This window comes from Pristis pectinata, chromosome 13, assembly GCF_009764475.1.
Source record: "Pristis pectinata isolate sPriPec2 chromosome 13, sPriPec2.1.pri, whole genome shotgun sequence".
In the NCBI taxonomy this organism is placed as follows: Eukaryota; Metazoa; Chordata; class Chondrichthyes; order Rhinopristiformes; family Pristidae; genus Pristis; species Pristis pectinata.
Window position 1 is genome coordinate 2,646,461 of NC_067417.1, and position 12,249 is coordinate 2,658,709.

General features: G+C 46.1%; 2 protein-coding genes across 2 annotated transcripts in view; one reads left to right on the forward strand and one right to left on the reverse strand.

Annotated features, from left to right (window-relative positions):
• LOC127577454 (fatty acyl-CoA hydrolase precursor, medium chain-like) overlaps positions 1-12,249 on the reverse strand; it is a 459,511-nt gene that overhangs the window by 325,401 nt on the left and 121,861 nt on the right. The gene's annotated exons all lie outside the window — the stretch shown is intronic.
• Positions 1-12,249, forward strand: part of LOC127577315 (granule associated Rac and RHOG effector protein 1-like) — a 105,012-nt gene that overhangs the window by 70,307 nt on the left and 22,456 nt on the right. Inside the window, exons 4-6 of the mRNA XM_052028424.1 lie at positions 5,184-5,324; positions 9,876-9,971; positions 11,253-11,414. Coding sequence (XP_051884384.1) covers positions 5,184-5,324; positions 9,876-9,971; positions 11,253-11,414 — 399 coding nt within the window. The remainder of the gene's footprint in view (positions 1-5,183; positions 5,325-9,875; positions 9,972-11,252; positions 11,415-12,249) is intronic.

The following is a 12,249-nucleotide window of genomic DNA, read 5'->3' on the forward strand; positions in this document are numbered from 1 at the left end:
GAGAATGGGTTACAGGGAAAATTAGTCATAGAGTATGGATACAGGCCCTTTGGCCCAACCAGTCCATGCCAACCATGGTGCCCACCCAGCCAGTCCCAATTTCCTGCGTTTGGCCCATAACCCTCCAAGCCCCACCCCTCCATGTGCCTATCCAAGTATTTCTTAAGTGACACTGTTGTACCTGCCTCACCCACTTCCTCTGGCAGCTCGTTCCATATACTCACCACCCTCTGTGTGAAAAAGTTGCCCCTCAGGTCCCTTTTAAATCTTTCCCCTCTCACCCTAAACCTCTGCCCCCTAGTTTTGGACTCCCCTACCCTGGGGAAAAGACTGTTACTGTCCACCTTATCTCTGCCTCTCGTAATTTTAAACACTTCTGTAAGATCGCCCCTCATTCTCCTACGTTCCAAGGAATAAAGACCCAGCCTGGCCAACCTCTCCCTGTAACTCAGGCCCTCTCGTCCTGGCAACATCCTCGTAAATTTTCTCTGCATTCTTTCCCGTTTAACCACGTCTTTCCTATAACAGGGCGACCAGAACTGTACACTAGTGGGGAACTGTACATTAATGAGGGATTGGTTTGGTCTCTGAGCCAGTTTGATTTAGTGGTCTGAGGTGGCCTCCTACGTTGTTAGGAAATACTAAGCAAGCTCTTCTATTGCTTTCTGCTTGAATTGGAAGCGCTTGGAGTAACTGTAGGGGTTAGTAATTATTAGGTGCAGGATCATTTGGTAATAATGTCATAACATAACACAGCATAGAAACTGGCCCTTCAGCCCATGTTGACCACAAAGTACCTGTTGTACTAATCTCATTTACCAGCACTTGGTGGCGGCCCATGACACCTTGGCACTCAATTGTGTACATTTAAGCATGAACGAGAGAAAGGAATAGGAAGGTTGGGTGACGTAGGTTTGGTGGATGTTCGTGTAGGCTCAGGACTGACCGAGAGAATGGCCTGCTTATGTATGGTCTGACTTTATGTAAAATATAATGCAAGTTTCTTTAAGTGCCTGCCCTGTGGGTGTAGAGGCTCAGCTTTCCCTGGTGAGGAGTCTAGACCGGGGTCAGTGTCTCTGGCCAGTTAGGGCTGGTATGTAACATGTCTTCAAGCAGAGGGTGGTGAATCTTTAGGATTCTCTACCCTGAAGTTTCAGGCATTGTGTTTGTTCAGTGCGGAGATGAATAGATTCCTGGATATTATGGGAATGGCAGGATGTGGCGCTAAGATGAGAGGTCGACCACGATCCTGATCCTGAAGGGTCAGCTGGTCCACTCCCGCTCCCCGTCCTTGTGTTCTTCTGACTTGGTTTAGATTCAGGGTCAGAGTCATACAGCACAGGAATTGGGCTAGAACCATGTCTCTGCTGACCATCTAAGACCCATCCTGACTAGTCGCATTAACCAGCACTTAGTCCATGGCCTTTTATGCCTTAGTTTGTTCCTGGAGTTTAAGTATAGTTTGTTGAAGGTTTAACCTTTGGGGACAGCAGCTTTAAAGTGTTTACACAGCATTGTTGGCATCCTTTGTGTTAAATTTGTTGGTTTGTAAAATACATAATTGTTTCAAACTGTGGTATTACATAAGCAAAGCCAGCTGCAGCTGTAAATTGAAGTGTATGCTATGATCTTCAGCCTTCCCAGCCTAACCATCTGACGGCTTGGGGGGACGTAGCTTTTTAGGTATTAGTGGAATCGGTAGTGGGTTTACCGCAGTATAGAGGTAAAAGGTCAACCAAAGTCTAATTAAGCGGTGGCACAGAATTGCTGCCTCTCCATTTGCATGCTCCATATTAATATAGCGATAGACTGAAGGTGGAGCTCTTTAACAAAGGCTTGAGTGGGGCCAGGCATGGAGGAAATGTTCCCATGGTTGGGGGGAGTCCTGAATTGTAAAGATAGTCACCAGTAAAGATCTGGTAGAGGATTGAGGAAGAATTTTTGTATGCTGAGTTGTGAGAGTGTAGACCCTGCTGTCGTGGGGAGCGGTTGAGGGGGATTGTATAGCTGCATTCAAAGGAAAGCTGGATAAACACTTAGGCAGGAAAAATATAGCATATGATGAGGGCGGAGAGGAAGTGGGGTGGAGGGTGTTCATGAGGCGTGAAGACTAGCAAAGAGTAGTTGGGCTGAATGGCCTGGATCTCTATCAAAATGCAAGAACTCAGTCCAGCACAGGAGGAGTCCACTCCTACTACTCCCTGTGGGGGCGGACAAGGAAGGAAAGGCCAAGGGTTGTTTTGAAAATAGTATTGATACATTTACGCTAGAAACTTCATAAACTTGTGCTCAAGTTACAAAAGTTATGTTTTGAAATTAGTGTCATTTCCTGTGAATTTTCTCCTTCCAAATATGCAGTACAGTAATTGCTCTCACTTCCTCAAAGTAAAAATTAGCATTCAATTACCTCTGGAAACTGTGCAGCAGAGTTATTTTAAGACTCATTCAGCTTCTTATCAAACCACATTGAAGGAAGTGTCCAGAGAACGCCTGGTGTCACATGGGAAATGATGAATGCATCAAGTTGAACACAGCGTCAATTGCAACAGCTGGGAGTTGCAGGCACAGATCTGGTAGACACCTCCATTCAGTTGGCTGTGATAGTTCGATGAAAAATGATCAACTACAAGGCCAGAGTTTCTGAGAGAGACTGAGGCTTCAGAATGTACTGTAATGTTGCATTGTTAGGTTGAACTGTTAAATGTTGATGTACACTTCAAGTGAGGTATATTTTGACAATTGAAAATTAAAAATCTGCAGAGACTAGAAATATGAAATAAAACCACAAAATTCTGGAAATGTTCACCAGGTCAAGTAGCAACTGTGGAGAGAGAAAGAGTTAAAAGTTTCAGATCAGCTCTTCACCAGAACTGGGCTGGAGGTACTATATTGGCAGGGAAACAGAAGTGGTTAACTGACAGGAAACAGTCGGGATGTGGGTCATTTTCAGATCAGCATCTCAGTTCTGATGAAGGATCTTCAACCTGAAACCTCAACTCACTTTCCCTCTCCACAGATGCTGCCCAACTTTCTGAGTGTTTCTAGCATTTTCTCTTTCTTCTCCATTTTCTGATAACTGTCAGCAAGCAGCTGAAGGCCCCAGAACTGGGGGGAGAAGAGCTGTACTGACGTGTGGCACAGTGGGAGATGGAGGTCGCCTTGGCTAATCAAAGGTAGAAGGAGATGGTGTGGAGAACCTGGTTCTCCTGGTTACTAGAGTCCAGAACAGGGGGGAATAAAAACACAAAATGCTGGAAATACTCAGCAGGTCAGGCAGTATCTGTGGAGAGAAACAATTAATGTCTCAGATCCAGAACCCTTCATCAGAACTCGGAAAGAGAGAAGCAAGTTAGTGTAGGATGCAGAGAAGGTGGGGGAGGGTGAAGGTGGAATAAAGGGAATATCTCTGATAGGGTGAGACCAGATGACCTGATGTAGCTAAGGGGCAGTTGAGATAGTTGATCTATAAGAAGGATATCAGTAAGATTGAGAGAGTGCAGAGGAGATTTACTAGAATGTTCTGGGTCTTCAGGAGTTGAGTTACAGGGAAAGATTGAACAGGTTAGGACTTTATTCCTTGGAGCGCAGAAGAATGAGGGGAGATTTGATAAGAGGTTTACAAAGTGATGAGGGGCATAGACAGAGTTAATGCGAGTAGGCTCTTTCCACCTAGATTAGGAGAGATAAGTACGAGAGGACATGGCTTTAGGGTGAAAGGGGAAAGGTTTAGCAGGAATATTAGGGGGAACTACTTCACTCAGAGAGTGGTGGGAGTGTGGAACAAACTGCCATCTGACGTGGTAAATGCGGGCTCAGTCTTAAGTTTTAAGAATAAATTGGATAGATACATGGATGGGAGAGGTCTGGAGGGTTATGGACTGGGTGCAGGTAAATGGGACTAGCGGAATAAAGTTTTGGTGCAGACTAGAAGGGCCAAGTGGCCTGTTTTCTGTGCTGCAGTGTTCTATGGAGATCAGATTGAGGTGCTTTGTCTGTGTAATGTATTGTTGATAGCAGGGCTTTGGGGCATGTCCAATGAGCCAGACTCTACAAAAAGCTAAGCCATAATGAAGGCAGGCAGAGATGGCCAGTTCTCATATAAAGAGAGAAAAAAAGAGAGTTCTGTAAAGTTGGAGAATTCACTATTGGGTCCTGGAGCTGAAATATCTGGGAGGTTCAGGTTGAATCTTTCCAGTCCAGCACCCTGGGGACCTGACTGGTGCCGGACCACAGAAATTGCCCCAATCATCTTCCTCTGAACAGGAGAGCTGTGCTTTATAAGTATAGGCGCTCCATGGGCTCCGTTCCTGAGAACTGCCAGGAAGTTGAAGTTTTAGTAAGTCAGAAACACTGTCGCTGAGATCACAGAAGTTCCACTGGTAGGTTAATTAGGTGCAGGTTAGTACAGATCTTAATAGTATTACATGTACAAACATTGATATATTAATCTGTATTAATTTGAAAACTAATAAAAAGATTGAAAAAGAAAGAAAAGATCTTAATTAATTTTAGATCTTGGTTAGATAAGATATCTTTGTTGGTCACATGTACATCGAAACACACAGTGAAATGCATCTTTTGCATAGTGTGTTCTGGGGGCAGCCCACAAGTGTTGCCACGCTTCTGGCGCCAACATAGCATGCCCACGACTTCCTAACCCATACGTCTTTGGAATGTAGGAGGAAACCAGAGCACCCGGAGGAAACCCACGCAGACACTGGGAGAATGTACAAACTCCTTATAGACAGCGGCCGGAATTGAACCCGGGTCGCTGGCGCTGTAAAGCGTTACGCTAACCGCTACTGTGCCTGCAGAGACCTAAGTTAGAATTAATTAATTAGCACAGATATGCACCACAGATTCAAAATCATGCTGGACCAGGGAACTGGCAGAGTAGGGAGTTTCCACCTGTATTTAAATGCAGTTCTCCATAAAGGGCAGTGGAAATCTGGAGCCCTTTCCCCCAGATCAGCTGTCAGTTAGAAGTTTCAACACCAAGAGAGGTTTTGTTGGTTTGAAGTTCATAGGACCAAGGTAGGTAATTGGAGCCGAGATCCAGCTCATTGACAATCACTTTGACCGTGGAATAGGCGGAGGGGTGAGGAGGCTTCCTCCTGTTCCTACATTGCACTGTGTGTTGACAGACAGGCCCATTGTACTGATGCTTGTTCTTACTTTCAAAGGCCACCTCTCGCCTACGAGAGAGGGGAAGTGATGGCTGTCTCGCCGGTATCGAAGTTCAGCAGTTGTTCTGTTCCCAGACCACTGCGATTCCTGAGCATCAGCTGAAAGATTTAAACATGAAGATCGACAGTGCTCTGCAGGTAAGTGAGGTATCACCGGAAGTGGCTATGTTGTATAAAGGTGCATAATGTCAAGGTTTCACTGTGAATATTAGCAGTCATTTGGTCTTCCTTTTCTCTCCCTCCACTCACTTCAGCTATGGTTCCATCCCAGCATCCATGATCTAATGGTTTGCGTCTCCCTCTGCACCTTGTCCTGTAAAGAAATGAATGTGCTGCCAAGGTACCGGGGAGTATGAAAGCAATAACAGCACCTACTTGCATCAGATGGTTTAATTTCCTCACTTCAATGTATAACTGAATTCTAGATGCCAACATAATGGAGAGTGGTTTTAATTGTGCAGTGATGCAGAGAATAGAATTTGTTTGTCTGCCCCGGATCACCAGCATCTGCAATGTGCAGCAACGTTACGGAAGGCATTTGATAAAGTGCCACAAAAGTGGGCTGGGAACAGAACATCAAGCCAAGAAGCCATGGGGTTGGAGGGAATATTATTGGCATGGATCGGGGTTGGCTAACCAACAGAAAACGGATAAATGGGTCATTTTTATGTTGGCAGAGAGTACCTAGTGCTGCAGGGAGCAGTGTTGGGGCCTCACTGATAATCTATGTTGATCACTTGGAGTGTGCTATGGCCACATTTGCTGATGGCACAAAGATAAGTGGGTAAGCAAGTTGTGAGGAGGATGCAAAGATCCTGCAGAGGGATGTAGTTATGTTGAGTGAGTGAGTGAAAAGTTGGTGGTCGGAGTGTAATGTGGTAAACTGTGAGGTTATCCACGTTGAAAGGAATAGTGAGAAACAAAGCAGTGTAGGACTTACTCCCTGGTGCCCTACCATCCATAGTATGTAATGGAACAGAGGGAGCCAGGAGTACAAATGCATAGTTCGTTGAAAGCGGAGTGGCAGGGTGGTGAAAAGGGTGTTTGGCACGCTGGCCTTCAGTCAGGGCACTGAGTATAGGAGTTGGGACGTTATGTTGCAGTTGTATACGTTGTTGGTGAGGCTGCACTTGGAGTACTGTGTACAGTTTGGTCACCCTGTTATAGGAAAGACGTGGTTAAACTGGAAAGGGTTCAGAGAAGATTTATGAGGATGTTGCCAGGACTCGAGCGCCTGAGTTATAGGGAGAGGTTGGCCAGGCTGGGTCTTTATTCCTTGGAACATAGGAGAATAAGGGGCGACCTTATAGAAGTGTTTAAAATTATGAGAGGCAGAGATAAGGTGGACGGTAACAGTCTTTTCCCCAGGGTAGGGAAGTCCAAAACTATGGGGCATAGGTTAAGGGTGAGAGGGGAAAGATTTAAAAGGTTCCGGAGAGGGAACTTTTTCATGCAGAGGGTGGTGAGTATATGGAACGAGCTGCCAGAGGAAGTGGGTGAGGCAGGTACAACAGTATTGCTTAAGAAGCACTTGGATAGGTACATGGAGGGGGGGGGCTTGGAGGGATCTGGGCCGAATGCAGGAAGTGGGGACTAGCTAGGTGGGCACGGTGGTCAGCATGGACTGGTTGGGCTGAAGGGCCTGGATCCATGCTGTGTTGCTCTATGACATGAGAAAGCAAATTATTATTTAAATGGAGTGGACCTACAAACTGTTGCAGTAGTAAAGAAACTGTGGATCATAGTATGTGGAACACAAAAAGCAGTGAGGTACAGCAATTAGGAAGGTGAATGTTGGAGTCTAAAGTTAGGGAAGTCTTGATGCAACTTCATGAGGCACTGATAGGGCAGCACTTGGAATACGGCGTGGTTTTGGGTCTCTGTTGAAAGAAAGGTGTACTTGCATTGGAGGCTGTGCACGGGGTCAGTTCCTGGGTTGAAAGGGTTGATGTATGAAGAGAGGAGTTTGTAACATCGAGGGGGATGACAAGCTTGGATGGTTCCCCTAGCAGAGGTATCAAGAACCTAGTCGGCATAATTTCAGAATAAAGGGTCAGCCATTTCTGGAGGAGATGAGGCGTTTCTTCGCTGAGGGGCATGAATCTTGGAGTTCCCCGCCCCTGGGGAGGTGGAGTCATTGTTTCAGTGCATTCAAGGTGGAGACTGACAGACACTTAAACTACAAGGAGTGCTGGGGTACAGGGAGAGAATGGGAAAGTGGTGTCCAGAGTCATGGAGTTGTACATCACAGAGGGGGACCCCTTGGCCCACCATGTCCATGCTGACCTGTGGTTGGGTCAGCTGTGATCTTACAGAAAAGGCCTGAGGGGACGCCTAGCCTCCTGCTCCCGATTCTTGTGTGCTTACGGCCCGTCTTTACCATTCTCATTGGAGAGATGTTAGTCAGAATGAGCACCTAAAGGAATTTCAGTTCAATAAATACAAATCTTCACTCTGCTGTGAGTCCTGACCAGGGTCAAGCATATCAAATACAAAACCAATGTACTGCAGATATTGTAAATTGAAAATAAAAATTTCACCTGAAAAATAATGAACTTGAAACATCAACTGTTTCCCGCACTCCACAAGTGCTGTCTGATCAGTTGAGTATTTCTAGCACTTTGTTTTTAAGATTCAAGACTGATTCTTTTGGATATAAATTGTTTATCCTCTGTTGATGTAGGAGATGTGTGTCTTCCAAGAGCTCAAGTTGCCAATAAAGAGCTCAGAGTGTGGATGTGGAGAGGGTGGTTCGGGGTGCTCAATGCTGCTCTGTGTGAGCTTCCCACAATAAAGCTCTTGGTGAAACAGCACTTCCCAGCGTCAGCAGCTGTGACCATGATCACACCGTGAGGTGCTTTTCACTCTTCAGATGAAACGTGAAAGACAGCCAGCTGTACATTTCTCAATTCTTGCAAACTCAGCCTGGTGTAATGTTTTGGGCTGGGTAACGCAGGGTGGCTATCGATAAGGTGCATCTTGAGATTATTTTAAGGGCCTTGCACATTGGTCTTTTCTTTGGATACCAGTATTTGAGGGTCAGTTCTTGCTATTCACGTTGTTACGTCTTTCAATAGCAACGTATTAAGATAGCATCTTTTTTGCAGTAAAATATCCCAAGGTGCTTCATCAAAATATCATTAATCAAAGTCTGGCTCTGAGCCAAGAGGGATATTAGGATAGATAACTAAAACTTTAAGGAGCGTTTCAAGGGAGGAAGGAGATGTGGAGTGAACAAGGAAGGGAGTTCAAGTTGAAGGCTCGCAGCTGATACATCACTTTTTATTCATTTCCATCTGTTGGGACCTGGGAATCACTGGCAAGGCCAGCATCTGATCCCCATCCCTAGTCACCCGGAGAAGGTGGAGGTGAGCTGCCTTGAACCGGTTCTTCTGGGAGGACGTTCTGGGATTCAGACCCAGTGACGGTTAAAGAGCAGTGATATATTTCTAAGTTATGACAGGGTGTGACTTGGAGGGGATCCTGCAGGTGGTGGTGTTCCTGAGTGCCTCTGTCCTTGTCTTCCTTCACACAGGGGGTAATGGGTTTGGAGGTGCTGTCAGAGTAGCCTGAATGGTAAGTACTATGTGTTTTGTAGACGGTGCCCACTGTGCACTGGTAGTGGAGCGAGTGAATGTTCAGGGTGGTAGATGGAGCGCCGTTCAAGTGCATTGCTTTTCCCTGCCTGGTGTTGAGCTTTTTGAGAGTTGTTGGCACTGCACTCATCCAGGCAAGTGGAAAATATTCCATCACAGTCATGACTTGTGCCTTGTAGATTGTGGAAAGGCTTGAGGGTGTCAGAAGGTGAGTTGCTTGCTGCTAGGTGGCCAGCTTCTGCCCTGCTCTTCCGGCCACGGTGTTTGTTTGGCTGGTCCATTTGTACAAGAGTCTGGTCATGTAAACTAATGAAGGATTCACTTTAAACTGTGTTTAAGGCGCTGTATATACATCAGGTTTCCAGTACTATACAAAGGATTCAGGAACAGAGACAGAAGACTGTAGATGATGGAATCTGGATGAAGGGTCTGAACCCAAACCGTCGACTGTCCATTTCCCTCCACAGATGCTGCCTGACCCGCTGAGTTCCTCCAGCACTTTGGATTTGGGAACACTGGAGAACGTGCTTAAAAAGATTTAAAAGGATGCTACGAGAATTGAGATATTGCAGTACTGGGAAAGGTTGAACATGTGAGATTTTTGTTCTTCAGAAAAGAGACTAAAACTGAGCTGATAAAGGTTGTGAATGGATCGGACAGAGTTAATACGCAGAGAATGTCTATAGTTGTAGGAGAATCCAAAACTAGGGGCTGTTAATGCAATAGGGAAATTGGCAAACTTCTTGCAAAGAATGAGTAGAATGTGGAACTTGCAGCCACAGGAAGTGGTTGTGGCAAATAACTTGGATGTTTCCAAGAGGAAACTGAGCATATACTCAAGAAAGCAGAGTGTCGAGCGAGAGAGGCTGAAGGGCTGAGAGATGAGAGGTGCGTTTGAGTGGAATCTGTACACAGCACAGACTAGTTGGGTCAGCTGCTCTACACCTCCCTCTGTTTCTTCATTTTATGTCTGGTTGCTTTAAGTATATATTTAAATATAGTAATGCATGAATGACATTATATGGGTTATCTTGGTTGTCTCATTAAATACGTAGCTCATCAACTGCTAACCTCCTCAATTGTTGTCTTATAGGCTTACAAAGTGGCTTTGGAAAGTCTGGGTCACTGTGAATACGCGATGAAGGCTGGATTCCACCTGAATCCAAAAGCTATTGAGGCCTCCTTACAGGTAAATGCAAGTTCCAATCACCTGACAAGTATTTGTTAGGATGATAGGAAGCTTGTTCCAAGCACATAGGATTGGGCTGAAGTTGGCAGAACAAGTCCCAAGTAGGGGAAGAAAAACTCGGTGCGATTTGAGCCCAAGAGTCCAGTCACTGGTGGGGAGTTCTCAACAGGGTGATCCAGTTGGACCCCTGGTGGCGAAGAGAAAGAACTGCACCTTTAATAGGGTGTAATTGGTCATTGGTTTATTATTGTCACCTTGACGGGATGCAGTGGAGGAACTTCGAAATTATCTGTATGATGGCATGCAAAACAAAGACTAAGTACATCAAGGTAGCACGGGGGAGAAGCAATAACAGAATGCAGAATAAAGTATTAGTTACTGAGAGAGTGCAGGTAGACAATAAGGTGTAAGGGCCATGGTGAGGTAAATAGTGAGGGAAAGAGTTCATCTTTATTGTACAAGAGGTCTGTTCAAGAGTCTGATAACAGTGGCATAGAAGCTGTCCTTGAGCCTGGTGGTGCGTGTTCTCAAGTTTTTGTATCTTCTGGAACTCCCTCCCCAACACCATTGTGGGTACATCCACACCTCAAGGATTGCAGCAGTCCAAGAAGGCAACTCACCACCACCACCACCAACTCAAGGGCAACTAGGGGTGGGCAGTTAAATGCTGGCTTGACCTGTAAATTACAAATATAAATAGTGGGGGGGGAGAAAAGGAATAACAAGGTAACGTGCATGGGTTCATGGACTGTCCAGAAATCTGATGGCAGAGGGGAAGAAGCTGTTCCTGAATCATTGAGTGTGGGTTTTCAGGCTCCTGTACCTCCTCCCCGATAGTATCGAGAAAAGGGCATGTCCCGGGTGGTGAGGGTCCTTAGTGATGGCCGCTGCATTATTGAGGCACCACCTCTTGAAGATGTCCTCGATGGTGGGGAGGGTTGTGCCCATGATGGAGCTGGCTGAGTCTACAACCCCCTGCAGCCTCTTACGATCCTGTGCATTGGAGCCTCCGTACCAGGTGGTGATGCAACCAGTCAGAATGCTCTCCACTGCACATCTATAGAAATTTGTAAGAGTCTTTGGTGACAGACCAAACCCCTTCAAGCTCCTAATGAAGTAGAGCCACGTGCCTTCTTCGTGATTGCATCAATGTGTTGGACTTACCTAAAATGGTGTTAGCAACCTTGGGTTTTGGATTGTGTTCTGGGAGATTTGTAGTGTATCTGGTGCTAAAGAAATCGGCTTTGACCTCTTGTCACCTTGTGTCTCATGTCTTCCTAGGGCTGCTGCAATGAGGCTGAGGTGAAGCAAGCAGGGAGGAGACATTATCTCGCCCAGCCACTACAGTGTGAGCTTCCCACCGTACCTGTGCAGATTGGACCCCACTTCCTGAAGGGCGTCTCCTTCGGTGAATCTGGAGCAGAGAATCTGAAGCTGAAGATGGTAGCTAATTCCTTCAACGTGCTTTCTGAAGGACTTGGAATGTTCTTTATTCTGTAGTTGTACTTTAAGATGTGTCAATGCAGTAGTGCATTCTGTGAGTTAATGTTGGTACTCGTGATTTCCAGAGGTGGTCAGCAGTGCAACAGGACAGCACTGGACAGGCCATTCGGCCCACCACGTAGTTTTTGATTTGTGGTTACGACAAGAGATACAGTTGTGATTGAGCAAAGGTTTCCGGCCTAGATCTGCCGGCACCATGAGGGTGTTGAGCAGGATAAATTCCAAGTTTAGTGTGTCTGGAGCAGAGATGTCCTCCCAAGTACTGGGAGCACACAGGGCATTGCCACCAACTCCACTCCCTAGCCATTAATCCTATGTCTCCCTGGCAAGTCAGAGAGAATACAGCATAGGAATGGGCCCTACAGCTCAAGATGTCCATATAAGCTAGTCCTATTTGCCCATGTTTGGCCCATATCCCTCTAAACCTTTCCTATCCATGTACCTGTCCAAGTGACAGGGAGCCAGAGTGTTGGGAGCCTTGGTGATGAGCTTTTGGACCTCCTCATCCGTGCCGTCACTGGGACACAGTTTCATCTCATTAATGTCACTTGACTCTGCCTCCTTTTCAGCTTATCTACTAGGGCCCTCATCCATGCCTTTTCTACCTCTACATCTAACTATTGGCTGCTCTCCCAAGGCAGCAGGGAGTGTAGGCAGAGTCAGTGGAGGGGAGGTGATGGACTGGGCTGCGTCCACAACTCTCTGCAGTTTCTAGCTGCCTTGGGCAGACCCAGTTGCCGTCCCAAATGTAGCACATGGAAATGAGGCAGTTTTA